The sequence below is a fragment of the Chenopodium album genome, chromosome 10 (genome assembly GCF_948465745.1).
Source record: "Chenopodium album chromosome 10, dcCheAlbu1.1, whole genome shotgun sequence".
NCBI classification, from domain to species: domain Eukaryota; kingdom Viridiplantae; phylum Streptophyta; class Magnoliopsida; order Caryophyllales; family Amaranthaceae; genus Chenopodium; species Chenopodium album.
This window is the reverse complement of record NC_137843.1, coordinates 56,612,051-56,630,053: the sequence shown is the minus strand read 5'-3', so window position 1 is coordinate 56,630,053 and position 18,003 is coordinate 56,612,051. Positions and strand designations below refer to the sequence as shown.

General features: G+C 34.0%; 4 protein-coding genes across 4 annotated transcripts; all 4 read left to right on the top strand.

The window, feature by feature from the left end:
• The first annotated feature begins 6,914 nt into the window (after positions 1-6,914).
• Positions 6,915-8,507, top strand: LOC145565478 (disease resistance RPP13-like protein 4). The gene has a single exon (XM_081625465.1). The coding sequence runs from the start codon at positions 6,915-6,917 to the stop codon at positions 8,505-8,507; it is 1,593 nt and encodes a 530-aa protein (XP_081481591.1).
• A 2,326-nt stretch (positions 8,508-10,833) lies between these two features.
• On the top strand, positions 10,834-12,434 carry LOC145565475 (uncharacterized). The gene is made up of 3 exons (XM_081625464.1): positions 10,834-11,667; positions 11,914-12,184; positions 12,375-12,434. The coding sequence occupies exons 1-3, from the start codon at positions 10,877-10,879 to the stop codon at positions 12,432-12,434; spliced, it is 1,122 nt and encodes a 373-aa protein (XP_081481590.1). The 5' UTR covers positions 10,834-10,876.
• On the top strand, positions 12,094-13,482 carry LOC145562627 (uncharacterized). The gene is made up of 2 exons (XM_081622973.1): positions 12,094-12,613; positions 12,712-13,482. Exons 1-2 carry the CDS (start codon positions 12,502-12,504, stop codon positions 13,398-13,400), a joined length of 801 nt encoding a protein of 266 aa, XP_081479099.1. The 5' UTR covers positions 12,094-12,501; the 3' UTR covers positions 13,401-13,482.
• A 2,229-nt stretch (positions 13,483-15,711) lies between these two features.
• On the top strand, positions 15,712-17,019 carry LOC145562628 (delta(7)-sterol-C5(6)-desaturase-like). Its single transcript, XM_081622974.1, has 3 exons — positions 15,712-15,907; positions 16,167-16,472; positions 16,642-17,019. Exons 1-3 carry the CDS (start codon positions 15,712-15,714, stop codon positions 16,938-16,940), a joined length of 801 nt encoding a protein of 266 aa, XP_081479100.1. The 3' UTR covers positions 16,941-17,019.
• Positions 17,020-18,003: the final 984 nt, after the last annotated feature.

Here is an 18,003-nt window from a genome sequence, read left to right as displayed (position 1 = left end):
TCTTCCACATCATCTAGAATGATAAGACATGGCCTCTCTTTCAGGATATTGCATATCTTATTCACCAACTCCTCTGTGATCACGTTGCTTTTTTCATCTTCTTCCTTCCCTTGGGTTTTTCTCAGGATTTCGAGAAATATACTTTTAGCATCCTTCTTTTCTGATACTGATGCCCACACCACAGATTCGAAGTGTTTTTTGATACCTTGTTGATTGCTGAGCTCTATGGCTACGGTGGTTTTTCCAGAACCCGCTATACCCACAATGTAGAGGATTCTTTCCGTCTCTCCACTTGAACTTATTTTCTCTAGCAGAGAATTGATCACTTTCTGTAAGCCAACTATCTTTTGGGGATAGCTGGTAGTTGATGGAATCTTCTGTGTGTATCTAAATCTTTGCTTGCTTTGTTTCTGTTTTGGTTCCAAAACATAGATCTTTGCCTCGTTCAATTTGCTTGTTTTGTTTCTATTTTCTGGATTTGTTGAGGGGCTATTTGAAAGCAGGGTCTGCAGACATACTTTTTTATAAAACCATATCTTCCACTACGTTCATATGCAACCTTGTTGACGATAATATCATCAATCACATCTTCAGATTCATGAGCCATTTGCACCAGAAACCTGTGTATTTAAACACATTTAGATATTAAAATTTTCTAGTAGACTCTGATGAGTGTTATTTGAAGCTCATCATTTTTTGTAGACATACCTTCCGAGAAAGCTACGTTGATATGCAACCTTGTTGACTATATCACCATTCTCATCTTTAGATTCATTAGCCATTTGCACGAGAAACCTGTGTATGTAAACACATAGATATTACAATTTCCAAGAATCTGATGAGTGTAAAATTTTTATGGTACACCCGGGTGAGTCTGTACGCTATACACAGTTTGGTATGAATCGTAAGCAAACTATATTTTAGTTGTTTGGTTTGGTTTACGGTTTATAAAAATAAGTTTTGGTTTAGGATTTTTTGTAAATACGGTTCACGGTTTGGTTTTTCAAAGATTATAAACCAAACCGTAAACCAATAAACCATATTTTAATATTTATATAATTTTCAAAATAAATTAAAATAATTATTATATATTAAAAAATATATATATATATAATAAAAACATTTTAAAAAATCAAAATACAACATAGGGTATACAATTGGGCTAATAATTTATACTTTATTATAAGTTCATAAATTATAATTTGGCAATTTTTAGGGGAAAATGTCATCTCATTATAAACCGCAAGCCAAATGTCGTCGCATTATAATTTGACAATTTTTAGGGTATTACGGTTTGGTTTGGTCTGATTTGAATATTGATACGATTTGGTTTGGTTTGAAAAATTGACCAAACTGTAGTTTACGGTTTGGTTTGGTACTCAAACCGCATCAAATCACATCGCGTTCACCCCTACACCCCGAGTGCAGAAGAACATTACACTCTTAGGTATTACGAGTATATTTTGTGTTACATGAAGTTCTTGTTTTTATTGTCAAGTGTGTATGTATTTTTTAAGTTTATGATAAAACAATAATGAACATTTGAAGAGAATATAGTTTTAATAATATAATACTCCCTTCATCCTTTTTTAATAGTCCCTTATGGTGAAATTTCACGGGAATCAAGAAACTTAAATAAAAAGTACTGTAGTAAAAAGACATTGAAAAAGTAAATGTACATGGGATATGAATAAAGTAGAGAAAGAAAGAACGAGTAATAAAAGTATATGAAAATACATAATTTACAAAGGGAATCTAAATTTGCACAAATATTATTGTAAATTACCGAAGTTTTTAATAGTGAGTAGTTGGAAAAAACAAATGAGACTATCATCTATTTTATTAACTATTATTAAAACAAAACATGCTGATATCATTAAGGACACATGCCAATTCCTTATTAAAAATTTCCCGCATAAACTATTTTTGACATCATCCTTTTTTTTTTTTTTTTTTCTCTTCTTATAGTCCAAAACTAAATAAATATGGTGCTTCTTTCAAAACTAATTAATGAAATTATGATTTTTTTTTTAATATAAATTTGACAACTATTTAAATAAATAATGACTACTTAATCCGTGCAAGCATGAGACTAAACTAGTTTTGGACTAAAATTTAATCGGAGAGGGAGTATTATTTTCAATTATTTTTTTTAAAAAAAGGTTAAATAAAAAAAATCAAAACTTCCAGCCAAGCAGCCACCCACGACCAACCGTCGGACCTGCTGCCCCTCCCCCTCCCTTTTTCCAATTTTCGACCACCCTCTTGCCGCCCCTCCTTCCCCGCAACCACCCCCAAAACCCATCTCGTAAAATCAAAGTATTAGAAACCCAAAACCCAGAACCTTTAAATCGGATCCTTTAGTTTAGAAAATACTTTGAATTCGGTTTCGAGGGTGGGTTTGGGAAGAAGAATGGGTTCGGGATTTTAGGCGGAGTGGTGGTGAACCGGGGACTTTTCTGCAACTTTGATGGTGGTTCTTCCTTGATTATAAGGTAAATATGGGTCTCTCTAATTTTTAAATTTTTTCAAATGGATATTTGTTGAAATTGCATTTCTTGTCCATATTTCGATGAAATCAAAGAAATTGATTTTTTTAATTCATGTTTATGTTAATTTCTGGGGGTTTGAAAATGGGTTCATCTTGAATTTGAGTTTTTTTTGGCAAGATTAATTGTATTTACTGGCATTGTTCATGTTTTGTAGAAAATTAGATGCAAAATGTTGAATTTGTTGAGGGGATAATTTCAAGAACATTTCCCTTCTTTTTTTTTCTTGGAAATTTTTTTTCTGGAAATTTTGAAGCTGATATGCTATTGTTAGAGCTACATATTGCTTTCTGGGATCTGAAATAGGTTTCCCAATGATAGTATCTCTGGGATTTCAAGTGGCGGTGGGGTTTTCAAGTGGTGGCGGTGGGCTGCGTTTTCTGGTGGAGGTGGTAACTGAGAGGGGTGGGGTTATTGGGGTCGGATATGGAGGTGGTCGGATTTTGGGGTTACGGTCGTCAGATTTGGAGGTTACGGTTATGGAGATGCATTTTCAGGGAGGTGGACGGGAAAAGGAAGAAGAAAGGAAAACAAAAGGTTTTTTGAATTTGAAAGTTTAAAATAAAAAAAGGAAAATTTTTTTTGGACAAATGAAAAAGTGATATGTGGCGGGTGACTTGTTATTTTATATTGAGTGACCTGCTTGGCCTAATAGAATAGAACACTCCTAAAGCTTGGATTATCGTGGAAAAAACAAAAGGTCGGATTAATAGAACAAGATCGCGCAACGGTTGGAATATTAGAATCAATTTATAATTTATACTCCCTCCGTGTTTTTAAGTGACGGATTTTGGCACTATTCATTAGCCTTATTTTGACCAATGTTTGTGAATTATACCTAAGTAAAAATATACAAGTAGTTTTTCGGGAACTTGTTGAAATTATCTCAATGAGTAGATTATTAATATTCAATTGTTTTAATTTATCTTTAATGATAATCAATATATCAATATATATATATTAAAACTCATGGCAAGACATGATGTTTTGCCATGTGTCAACAATTTTGCCATTTGGCATATGATGTGTCGTCGCCAAATCATACCATAGCATTAATTATTGAAAAACTCTATGCATTAACTTTCATGTATTAATATTAAATTTAATTGATAAACTCTTCATATACATGGCATGACAATTTCCCTTGAATTGGACTATAACTCCTTAATAATTACATAATAATAAAGTTTGTAAGAAATTAAACATTACTCCATTTTTATTTTGTGCATTAACTCATAAAATTGTAATCATAGAGTAAAAGATTTTTGTGCATTATGGAGTCGTATATATTTTGACATCAAATTTATAAAGATTTGAATTATCATATTTTTATGATTATTTTAATGAAAAAAAATTATTCTTATAATCAAACCAACTCATACAAGCAACAAACTACTTAAGCTATCATATTAAAAAAAAAAAAACCACCACTTAATCTCTCAATGACAAACAAGCCAAAATATATATAGATCGATTAAAGTAATAAATTTATTATAACCCGGGGCATCGCCCGGGCCAATAACTAGTTAAAGATATTATTAGTTAAAATTTTACATCGGTATGCGTGTCATGTCACTATAGGACACTTAAAAAAAAAAACAGAGGGAGTAACCATGTTCAATTTACTTAGTTTTTTTTTATCGGGTGCACAGATCAAGAATTATGTAGACATACCTTCCGAGAAAGCTACTACCTTCCCTGCTTTCAGATGCCGCCTTGTAGATGAATTTTTCGCTTTTGTTCTCAAATCTGGTAGTTGTTTCTACGAGTACTCTGTTTTCATCTGCATGGTCAAGGTAGCGTGTAAGTTCCTCGATTGATGACAGCAACTCTTCAAATTTATCCTTAACAGACTCCAATATTTCTGATTTCTGATCAAGTAATGAGTAAATGCGCCTAACAGCAACTGTAACAGTGGGCTTTGACATTTGGTTCTCTCTGTGCCTCTCTGTCTTGATTGCAGCAGTTCTATCATGCAGTCTAGGATCTTAAGTTTTTGTTTCCCTTGTATGGCTGCAAGCCCTGGAAGAAGTGATATTTGGCCCTCTCTTTGTCCTATGTCTCAAGCAAAGGTAAGTATTTTTCTTCTGCTTTGCAATATGCTCTCTTTACTTTGTGTTTATTTTTCATAAAGGCATAAAGTTTCTGGGGATAAAGGAATTAATGATCAGGACTTGCTGTTTAGACACGATATGTATCTCTTTTGCTTCTTTTCTAGACTGTGTTTTGTTCAAGGAATATCCTTTAGCCAGAAAATTGTGCTATCCCGAAAAAAAAAATTCAGATAATACAAGTGCAAGAATACGTGGAAGGAAGTTCCTATTCTACATTTAGATAGCATATTGCATATAGTAAGGCCACACACACACACACGTACTTCGTATATAGAATAGGAACAATAAATAGCTTAAAGTTAAGTTAGGTGTTCCTCCTAACCCGGAGGGCATGCTTACAGACCATGGGCTGACAAGATTACATGTTTGGTTCAACTTTTTTTTTTTTTTTTTTTTGCTCTAATCACTTGCATTCTATGCAGTTCCCCACACAGATGTTTAACCAATTATATCATTAATTATGTAAAAGTATAAGTTATGAAAATTTAATACTTGGATACCTCACATTGTAACAGTTCTAACAAGCTGTCATTTTTGGCAAGTAGTAATATACCATCATTTTTTAAAAAAAAAGAGCTGACCCCATGAATATTACAAAAAAGAATGGAGATAGCATTTTGTATGAACTTATATCATCAAATTTTATTTTCATTGTAGTAAACTTTATTTTCCTTGTAGCAGAAATAGAACATGAGTGTGTGAGAATTTTTTACACTTAGCATAACATAAATTTTTCTAAAGTTATTTGTACTTGTTTGTATGAACATATTTGTGAACAAATAACCCGAAATAAATAGGCTCTGAAAGTGAAGTGTATTAACATATGAAGTACATCTGTACATGTATAAAATTTCGTCAAAAAAAAGTTAATGTTATAAAAGTATTCTTGGGTTGATTATTGGAGTAAAAAGAAAATTTGTCCATTAAGTTTAGCTTAGCCTTTTAGGTGCTTTTATGAAATTTAGAAAGAAAATAAAAATCTGCTATAACCCCCTATTCATTATCTTCTCTTATTTAAGAAGCAAGCTCAGTAGCTCACTGTTAGCTTCCTTTTTAAGCTAATCCTAACTGTTTTCTTCTATCATTCAATTACCCTACCTTATCAGGTTCTGAAAGGGCTTAAAGTAACTGTTTACTTTTTACAAAAGCTCCCTTTAGGTGATAGAGTCCCTCTTCCCTCCCAGGTCTTTCTAATGCCATAGAAAATACAGTACGCTCCTTGGTTCTGGATCCTGAATGCACTTCCTTTTATTCCAAGTACTTGCTAGCTTGTCAAATGATTTGATCTAAAGCATATTTGGAGGGACCTTAGATATGAAGGGATCTGTATGTGCTAACAAAGAACAATTTTTCATGTTGAGTTGCTAAAATTTTGTATGGAACAGTCTAATTATTGTGAGACTATAGGGCGAAATTTATTTTTCCGGGTATAACTTCTAATTGTCTCACAATAAGTTAGTTAGACTTACTATGCCTGACTTGATCTTGCTACTCAGAAACACAAGAAGTAGCCGTGTGATGTGGAGTCAAGTAGAAGTTATGACTTTCCAACCCTCCCTAAGGAAGACAAATTTAATAAAAGAAAAAAAAAAAGTGAAAATGATTTCAAATGAACTTCCCAAGTAAAGAAAAAAGTGAAAAATGAAAAGATCCCCATTAATCCCGTATTCCCATAGGCATCACCTTTACTACGGGTAACGTCATCTCTTAAGAAAAACCAACTTATCAATAAAGCAAAGGTAATGTAAAGTGCATTAGTTTTGCTATTCAAGCAATGCTTCTCTTTACATTCCAGCATCTTTTACATCTAAAATGTAATTTGCATAGGCCTCATATAACCTTTATTTATCAAATAAATGCATGCCTTCCAATGATTGTTGATGGTTTGCCCATTCTCTTTACTATTCAATCAATCAAATCCTTAATCCCATAAGTGGGTCTCTTTGCTGTTGATCCTCTTTTTTTTTCCCCTTCATTCATCTTATATTTTAGTTCTGCTCTTTGACAACTCTTTATCCATGTCAACTCCATCAATTTCTCAATCTCGTGTTAGCTTGCCCGAGCTTGCATACTCAGATATACCCCTTACCATCTCTGACATCATTGACTTGGTGATACCTAGATTGCTCGAAATCCCTGAAAGTGTTTTCAATTACATTAACTCCAGTGAGATGCTATTGAGTCGGTTAAATAAATTCAAGATGGATTTGGAGCACATTAAGGATCACTTTGAGAGGGTCAAGGTCTTGGAATGGCATATTGGCATGTTGGTAAGGATTTCAAAACTCTCTTGCGACCAGTAGCTGATACGCCAATTACTGTATATAGATTGTTTACTGATGATTCCAAGTACTGTGAGCTTGAAGAAATCCTTACAAGGCTCAAACCTAAAGATGAGAACAAAATTTTGGCATGTGATCCCCCTGGCCTGAACCCCTTTTATCAGAGTCCTGCTGCTTTTAGGCAGCTAACTCAAAGTTACGAGCTACTTGATTCTTTACTTAAGGAATGCCTACTGTTTTTCTCGGCATTCCCAGAGGGTGCAGAGATCAATAAGAGGTCAGTCATCTATTGGTGGATTGGAGAGGGGCTGATTGGTCTGCCTACTGGCGAGGATGGTGAGCAGAATGGGCATGAAATATTGAAAATTCTAGCTGAGCATGGCTTTATTGAGGATGTTATTACTAAGGATAGGGTGACGAGTAGATGCAGGCTTCGTCCTTTTACGCGGTCAGTGTTGATTCATCTTGCTAAGGCTGCTAGTTTTTTTTGTAATCTTGATGACGGGGAATATAATAATGAGAATCTGAGCTATGGAAACAAGTGTAGGGTATTGGTAAAAGCTACAAAGCCAAATTCCTCCTTGATACACCTAAGGAGGAGCCAGACCACAGACCTGGATTGCATAGAAACACTGTTTAATGTAAACAAGTGCTACCTGGATATAAAGCTCCACTGGTTCTGGAAGATGAAAAGTATGAAAGCTCTCTATCTGGGAAGGTGTGATTCAAAGGCCATCCAACATATTGAAGTGAAGTCCTGTAAGTTCCTTGAAGGACTAACGTATATGAAGGGACTGAGGCTTCTGAGTCTTCAAGGGGTTTCAAAGATTGTAAAACTCCCAGATTCCGTCGGCAGTCTTAAGACTCTAAGAATTTTGGATCTCAGAGAATGCAACGACATGGAGGAACTCCCTGATGCTGTCAAATCACTCGAGAAGCTAACACACCTGGACTTGTCAGGTTGTTACTCTCTTACTTGCTTGCCTAAAGGAATTTCCTCCCTCTTTGAGCTTCAAGTCTTGAAAGGATTTATTTTTAGAGAGAAGCACCCAGATAGGAGAATTCTATGCTCTTTTCAAGATCTTAGGAGGCTGAAGAAGTTGAGGAAATTGAGCATCACCACAAGTCTTAAGAATTTCCCTGAAAAAGAACACCTTGAAGCTCTTAGTGCGATGGGGGAGCTTCGCAAGCTGACAATTGTATGGCGAGGGTTTTACAGAGAAGAAGCTGCCCATCACAATCATGGCAATTACTTGAAGGGGCTAGAGAAACTAGACCTCCAACATACCCCTTACAAAAAAGCACCAGCATGGCTGGCACCTGATAATTTACAAAATTTGAAAAAGCTGTACATTAAAGGAGGTAAATTCCTAGAAAAGTTTGAGGAGTGTCACAGGTGGAACGTAGAAATGTTGCGGCTGTTGCACTTGCCCAATCTGAGCATGACATGGACTGAACTAGAGAGCTGTTTTCCAAAGCTTAATTACTTGGAACAATTTGGTTGCCCTAGGCTTACCTCTATCCCATGTAACGATGAGGGCGTGTGGCAAAAAAGCTCATAGGTGGTGTTCCATCCATTTTCTTTAGTGCACTACTATGGTCTTCTACATAGGTGGCTATGGATTAATTAGCTTACTCTTTTGGGGGTCATGGATTAATTAGCCTACGAGTTGACAAAACTCTTTTTTTTTTCTTTTCCCTTTTTGTTGTTGTTGTTGTTGGGGGAGAGAGAGAGGGGGGGGGGGTAAATTGAATAGCTTACTGAACTGTTTGCCTTTTTATTTACAATGAAATAACAACAAATTGCTGTGTATAAAACTATAAACTATAAAATCAAATGTCATTATAGTCTCTCTGTTGTCGCCAAAGACTCAAATCAGGGGACTCTATAGATGATGGAAGAGCTAGTAAGTAAAGTAGTGATCCTATATAAGTATTCTGTATTTATTTTGTTGGACAAATTCAAAGGGTGCGGACCCAAAAGGAAATTGGGGCAAATAGTTAGGGACAAAAAGTTGTTGAGGTGGCTCATGGGTGAAAAAGCCCAACACTAACCAGCAGATGGGTTCATAATGGCTTGCTGGCAGTCTGGCATGACTGTCGTGGGTCATGGCGCCTAGAGGCTACAGCTCACCAGCACAGCCCACTGCCATGCTTTTATGTGCATTTGAGAGATGATGGTCTTCTTCCATTCGATTTAGTTCTATTTCGTTCAGTTTTGAAAATGATTGTTGTCTTATTAAGTTATTACTCCCTCCGTCCCATAATATAATTCCTGTTTTCCTATTTTCCTATTTTGGAGTTCCAAAATGTTGTTCTTATTTTTATTTTTTGGATAGTATGTAAATACCATTATACCCTCACTTTTTTAACTTTATTCGTTCTATTTGCTAATTTACTCTTGAATTTTGCACATGTCTTGTACTTTTTTCTACTTTCTCTCTAATTTTTGTCTATGATTGTAGTTTTCACTTTTATTGATATATTTCATCCACTTTGTCCTCTTATTTGTTAAATACCGTGAAAAAATACAAACATGAACTATATTGTGCGACGGAAGGAGTACTTGTCATGCATTTTCACTATTTGCACAATTTTGTTGTCTATTTTACGAGTAACAAATTGCTTGTGTTTCACGTGAGATAGGTGGGACATAAATATTATGCTGTGAAAAATAAAAGTGCTCTCCTGCTATGGAAAACTTTACCCAAAGAGGAATAAAGTAGCAAATCAAATACACCCTCCCCCCTCTTTTATACTGCATATGAAACACGTTTATACTTTATAGAGTAGTTTTGATTTGTTTACTTAGAGTATAATAGTGTTTACTTTATAACTATTCATTCACATGGAGTAGTTTACTTTATTACTTTTTCAGGTTTGTATTAGATGCATTACTTGTGAATGCATACTCCTTGGCAGTTTTTGGAGTAGAGAAAGATAAAGAGAAATAATAAAGAAGACTCATATGATAGGAGAGAAATAGAGAGAATTTATTGACTTAAAAAAAATTGATGTATTTAAATTGAAATTTTCATGTATAAAAAGTGATGCATCTAATAAAAAATGGAGGAAGTACTAGTGATGTATGAGTATACATTAAGAAAAAAAAACTTAATCACGTGAAATCTTGTTAGTGTCATTTTATGTTGTTAAAATAACATTATTTATTAAATAATCTTTACATACAGATTCCTACTTTAATTAAACTTTGTAATTATATGTATTTGATATTTATAGTGTTTTTTTTTTCCCTCTTTTTAGTAGGCTATTTTTTGGTGTTTAGAGAGTCACAAAGGCGGGTGATGAGAATCAATCCTAAGATCATCTAGAATCGGAAGGGGAGCTCTAATCACTTGAATTATCCCTCACTCTCTTTTAATTAGGCTTTGTGATTTGCAATTATATGCATTTAATTTCATGTTATTAATATGGTTGATAATTGGCTTAGATGGTTTAAGAATCATCCTTTTTATAAGAGGTTGATGTTCGAATCTTCTTATTCATGTGTTTTTATATGACCTAAGGTTTGTTGATTAGGTAATGAATGGCCTATGAGGCACATAGAGGTTCTTAAGAACGTCTTTTAATATATTAAGTATAGATAGATTGTAAAGTATTGACAAACGTAAAATGAGAGATGTTTCATTTAAAAAAAAAAAAGAAATAGAGAGTATAAACTTGCTAAATATAATTTGTGTAGGATGTTGCACATTAATTATTTGTCAAGTAACTCTCTAGGAAATTACTTTGATTAAATTCTCTTCCTCCCTGGTAAGTAACTATTTTGAAGTTTAAATAAATATGTCATGAAAAAATTGTGGGAAAAGCAGATAATCTATTCTTTGCCCCTTCCTGTTACATTCTCCTTTGAACAATTAACTTGCTTTGCTGGGCAATTCTTAATGTCATAGTGATTGAGGTGTTTGTTATGGGGTTTACTGTTGTTCAAGTTTTGACAGAAATATGGAAAAACTGGGACATTCAGATGTTTGTTATGTTGAGCCTTTCCCTCCAGTTTTTACTAATCACATTTGGTTCCTTAAGAAAGAGAGTGTCCATGCAAATCCTGCACATATTTATTTGGCTGGCTTACTTGTTGGCCGACTGGGCGGCTGCCTTTGCAATCGGGCTCATCCATTATAAAGGCTGCACTGATGAGGATGTTGCCAAGGGTGCGTTGTTCTCATTCTGGGCACCGTTCCTAGTCGTGCACCTAGGTGGGCCTGACACAATCACTGCCCTAAATATGGAGGACAATGAACTGTGGCTCCGTCACCTCCTGCAATTTGTTGCTCAGACTGTTGCCACCTGTAACATATTGTACCAATACCCCCCAGTAGATCCTCTGCTGTGGCTGCCAACAGTACTCATTTTCGTGTGTGGGTTGATAAAGTATGGAGAGCGCATTTTGGCTCTTTACCGGGCTAGTCTGGACAAGTTTCGTCGTTCCATACTCAGGGATCCTGATCCTGGGCCCAATTACGCCGAGTTCATGGAGCAGTATGCCCTGAATGCGCAAGACGGCTTCCACCCAGTGTCTATTAAAGAGACTGATTTGGAGCAGGATTTCTGTAACTTTGAGGTTAGGCAGAAAGGCCGGCTTCAAGGGGTTCAGGTGGTGAAAGATGCCTACCGTTTCTACCAGAGGTTCAAAGGTTTAATTGTCGATTTTGAGTATAGCTTCCGGGAGCGCCAGAAGAGTTTACAATATTTTCTCAGGTATGGTTTAGAATTCCTGTATAACACAAGTTTGATTGTTTCCGTATAAGTGCCCTTTTTGTTTCAATGATTTTTTCGCTGCAAATGCATGAATTTGGTTTTTATTTCAAACACCGTGGTAATTGTATGTCACATAAATACATAATTGCATGTGTTAATGATTGATCTCAATTTCTAGCTGAAAACTAATACAGTGAACTAATTTTTGGTATATAATTATAATTGGTTTCTGTATGTATGTCTCAGCTTGGAAGAAGATGATGCCTTTAGGGTGGTAGAGACAGAGCTCAACTTCCTCTATGAGGCCTTTTACACTAAGGCGATCATTTTACATCGACGTGCTGCATACTTTGTTCGTTGTTGCTGCCTCAGTTTTGATTTAATATTGTTTGGAGTCTTCCTCTTTTGGGAGAAATTTAGCGACAGGTCAAAAAAGTTGCACATTCAACCTCGCGATGTCAAGATTTCCTACACTTTACTTCTTGGTGCGGCTGCCTTGGATGTCATTTCGATTCTGGTACTGATCTTCTCTAATTGGACTGTTGCCTTCCTTGTAAAGGATTACAAAAAAAAAACAAGAATAGAAGTTGTTTGAATGATATCACAGACAAGGTGCTCACTTTTGGAAGTAGGTGGTTGTCCGCTTTCCCTGAGGCCCCTCAAATTTCACAGTTCATTTTCCGCCCATGGTCCAACTCTATCTGTAGGTTCAGCCTGTTGGAATACTATCTCAACCAATGGAGCCCGAAGACCTACAAGTTCCTTGATCTTTTGGGCGTTAAGCTGTTTTTTGATAATTTATGGTATGTGGATGCATATAGGCTCAACCAGAACATGAAGAAACTAATCTTCCAGGAAGTCAAAAAGAAATCCGAACAAGTTCATAATCCGGAGGAGGCCAAGCACCTCTGCCGCGCTCGTGGGAATTGGGTTCTCGATTCTTTTGGTAAGATATTCATTTGATTATTGAATGTTGAATGAGTTTCTAGCTAGAATTGAGTTTTGACTGTGCTTAATATGTACGTATATCATTTGTTGATCTAGCTACAGATCTTAGACCAGACGTTAAAGGAAAGGTGTTGGAACTCAAAAATTGGATTCTAGGATTTGATTATGATGAGAGTTTGCTCTTATGGCACATCGCTACTGAGCTATGCTACAATATCGAAAGGCGTAGGTACGACACGGACCGTGACATCAGCAAGGTACTCTCAGATTACATGGTGTACCTGCTGGTGATGAAGCCGATGATGATCTCCAATGTGGCAGGGATCAGTGAACTGAGGCTTCGGGACACAGAGGCTGATGCGCTACGCTACATTCAGGGCAACCTCTTGGAAATGAAAGATCAGAACGAGTTAGGTAGCATCCTCAAACCACTGGACTTCTTGTGCCGAAGCATGATGAATGTACAAAAAGGGCATGATGTTATCAAGCCAAGGGATGTGAAGGGGTCAAGGAGTAAGTCAGTGTTCTTCGAGGCATGTCGACTGGCAGACAAGCTAATGCAATTGCACAGACAGGTGAATAGGTGGGAGGTGATGAGCAGGGTTTGGGTGGAATTGCTTTGCTATGCTGCTTCCCATTGTAGGCCAACCAGCCATATTCAGCAGGTTAGCAGAGGAGGAGAGCTTATTTCTGTGGTTTGGTTATTGATGACTCATTGTGGATTAGGGGAAAAATTCTACCTTGAAGATGGACCTACAAGGACTAAATTCGTTGTAGATAAATAATATAAGTATACACTAGTTTTTGTCTTATATAATATAATGCACGGATTCATAATAATAAGACTTGTAAATAATAAAAGTCAATTAAAATGAAATTAATTTAAATGAAATGACTTATACTTCGTATAGTACATAGTATAATTAACTATATTTTTTTTATAAAATTTGAATTTATTTAATGTCTACTTTAAAATCAGTAGAAATTTTTATTCATCAACTTTCTTATCATGTTATTGTTTAAGGGAAAAAAAAAAGTAAAATAAAAGTTTTTGGCAGGAAAATTTTTGTTATGTATGCGATATGTGTTAGGGATAATGCTAGTGATTACTTTAGTATATAGTATAGATTAGGGTGGGATCAAGTTTTTCTAACCAAGTTATTTGTAGAATTTGTTATATATATTTGGATATACTGTACACCCAACTAACATAAGGTTTTTGTTCTTCAGTTGATGATAAAATGTATAACAATCATCAAAGTGAGAATAAATACTCATGGGTGTACGGTACATCCAGGTGTATATAATAACTTTTCAATTATTTGTCTACTTGTCAAGTTTTTCAATTTTTTTAACATAAAAAAGTCTTGTATTGTAAATTTATACCCAACCAAAAATTTGAAACGGAGGTAGTACTCTCTCCGTTTCAAAATGATGTTCCTATTTTGTAAATCGATGTAAATTTTTACCAATGATTATATTATAAAAGTTAGATATTAATAATATACTCACCAAAACGAATCAAACTAGATCTCACATAACTATATTTGTTCTTATAGATTAAGAGAAATTTAGAAGATTCTTTCTTTTTTAAAAAAGTCAAACATTCCAAACAAGAACATCGTTATGAAACGAAGGGAGTACTATATTATCTTCGAAAGTCAAAACATACAGCTTGCACCGTGATGACATTTGTATGAATGGTGACCGAATAGATTAATGAGTTACTAATTCCAATACTTCATTCAAAATTGTCTAATAAGCATGGTCAAATATGAAATATGTGCTGGCAACCAAAGGTTACATACGACAATGCTATTCCATGGAAACAGGCAGCAAAAATGGAGTAGACTAGTTTTTATTACAAGCTTTCTTCAATAACTTTATATACTCAGGAAGCACTAGTGTACTACTGTACATTGTTATCAATTTTCTTTTCTTTTTTTTTTTTTTTTTTTTTTTTTTTTTTTTTTTTTTTTTTTTTTTTCCTTTAAAAAAAATAAGAAACAACACTTGGAAAATACGTAGTACTTCTTTCGTTTCTCTAACATTATAGCAGGGGGATATTGCATAAAGCCATAGTCAACTACTCAACTCTAACATGATGTTGAATGCGCGGCTCAGTTTGTAATACGAGTTTATTCATCCAACAATTTCAACCTAAATAAAATATGCATTTCTTGGATTTATTTAGATTTTAAAAGTTGCTTCATGGTGTAAGCTACATGTAGGGTGCCGAATCAAACAATCATACGGAGTGTACTAAATAATGTCATCCATTTGAAATATGGAAAATGCTATATATAGCCTTTAGATTTATATATAAGAGCTAAAACTGAATGGAAAAAAAAAACAAATGAAAATAACATGAATTACATTGATTTGAGAGTGTTTCAACATACGTTCCTAAATTAATACCAAATTAAAAAAGATAATCTATAGCTTTATGGACTACTTATAGGATTACCTTTGAAATGTATACACTGAGCTTTTTTTTTTTTTTTTTTTTTTTTTTTTTTTTTTTTTTTTGAGGGAAGTACACTACTTCTTCTTCCGAGTTTTAATAAGAGTTACACTTTGATCGGCACATAGCTTTAGGCAATTTAATTGATTTAAATAAAATATAAAAGGTATTTGGGTAGTTGGAGTATTAAAAATAATAATTAAAAAAATAGTGAGGTTAATAGTTTATTGAAAAATAATAAATATGAGAGGAAAAAAATTAATAAAAAAATAGTTGTGGATTTGGGCGGAACCAAGAAAGGAGAAAAATATAACATTAAAATGCAACTTTGCCAAAAAAAAAGAAAAAAATAAAGTGTAATAACTATTAAAACACGGCCGCGTTTGATAAATATAAACTAAATAAAACATGAAGGGAGTAAGATTATTTGATTTCAAATGACTTTCAATTTCCCATATCTTATTGTAAGATAGTACTCCGTAATATAATATGATGATTAAGAAATACTACTTACTTAAATACGTTACTCAACCTATGCACCAATAATTAAAAAATAGAAATGGGTGAAAAAAAGAATACATACGAAGTATATATATATGCTACTCCATGAAAACAAGCAAAAAAAAAAAAATATGGAGAAGTATACGAAAATATTCTTAGAGAAGACAAGTTTTTATAATGAGATGGTGTTACCTAAGAAGCTTTCTTCTTTATTACCACATTTCTTGAGCTCTTGGCTTCGAACAACACTTTGTGCATGTGTGATCTATCCAATAGCTGCATTTTTCTGCCTTGACTTTTGGAAGCGCTATGTTTCTTCCTCTAAAGGTATCCCTACAAATTACAAACTAGCGAGTTTTTAATGTCAAAAACTTACATGTAACGAGTGTATTGTTCTTTGAGTACAATTAAATTAAGTGTAATCATTCTAAATTACGCATATGTTGGCTTTGTAAAGAGGTGATTCTTATATGTTAGGATGACTAAACATGTTGCATACTACACATACATGAACATAATACATATATAGCTTTACTGTAAGTATTAATTAATTTATTTATTTATTTATTTTCGGATGGTTATGTAGAAACGATGCCTTCAAAAAGAGCTATCATATCACAAGCAGTTGGAGCTCTAATATCGATTCCAATTAACACATTGTTTTCGACGGTGTTCGAGTGGATGATTGAGAACGGTTGGACAAGATGTTACCCTCGGATTAGTGATGTGGGGTGGCAATCTTATGTGATACATACACTTACATATCTTTTTGCCGTGGAATTTGGGATTTATTGGGCTCACAGATTATTACATGAGATCAAGCCAATTTACAAGTATATTCATGCACCTCATCATCGTTATAGTAAGGAAATCGCGCTTTCTCCTTTTGCAGGTAAGTTATTTACTTCAAATTAATTCCAACTTTACGCGTACTTCCATTCTGTCAGATAACAAATTAAATTAAATTGTGATAGTTAAAATAGTATAATAATAATAATAATAATAATAATAATAATAATAATAATAATAATAATAATAATAATGTGATGCATATGTATCAGGTTGGTCTGGTCACCCGTTGGATGGAGCAATACTAGAAACTCCTTATGGTTTAATATTAATGTTTATGCCTATACATTTCACCACTTTATTGGTGCTTTTTCTTGTCGAAGCAGTATGGGGTGTTATTATACATGACAGGAGTGACGCAAGAGGTTGGCTTATTATGGGATCTAATTATCATACCATTCACCATACGTCAGGCCATCACAATTATGGTAATTATACCATTTTAATGGATTGGCTATTTGGGACTCTTCGCCACCCTAAGACTACTGCCACTGGTAAAAGAGTCCAATGATTATTTACTAATTTTTGAATAAGGTTGTCTTACTATTATAACACCAAGTTGTATATGGATTGTGCCAAAGAGGGAGAGAAATTGGAATAGAGTACCTATATTTGCAGCAACTCATGAAAGTGGTCTTATGATACTCAACTTTTTTTGTCGAATAAGTTTCACACTTATTAATTCTTTATTTAGCTTCAAAACTAAATAGATGTCAAAAAAAAAAAAAAAAAAAAAAAAAAAAAAAAAAAAAAAACTAAATAGTGTGGACTGATTTCTTGATAAATCAAACTCAATTTTTGGTTACTCTTCATATGTACAAGTAAATTTTATACAAGTATTTCAAAGTTCAAAGGTGGTTAATTGTTATTTTCATATTTATGCTGAATGATACTTCCTACGTCCTTTAATACTGTAACATCGCCAATCATGTGTTGAAGAAACTATCAAGATTCAAGACGTATGGGGTGTCGGCCGACACCCCACTAGAAATACAAAATATAATTTTGTATATTATAAACGTACATGTATATCGAGAGTAATTCAATTTACACTCCCTATGAACGAACATAATATCAATACTCCGTCTTCTACATCATGGCTCTAACACTAATTACAACATGCGACATTGGACATTCGAATATCATAAATTTACAAGGGATATTCCTAGAACGTCATACATAACATGATATTGCAGATGAACAAATTAATTACAATGCCATACATTAGTGTCACATTGTAGTATTACTTCACATAATGATGAGATAAGAGGAACATGTGATCCACGATTTTTTCTTAAAAATTCACCAGAGTGGCAAATAAGTCTGTTGTCGATTTGTCTGATTATATACCCGGCCCATCTGTACTCTGGACCATTACATTCATGATTCATCGTTTGAATTTTCTATTTTTAAGGTTCAATTTTAATTTATTTTTTTTAAAGGTTCAATTTTAAAATTTATTATTCTTATAAGGTATGTCAAAGTATTTATGGAAATTTCTTTTATTTTTCATGAATTCAATTCGTACCAATCTAATACTCCACTAGTAGGTACATTTTGTTTTTGTCATTTAT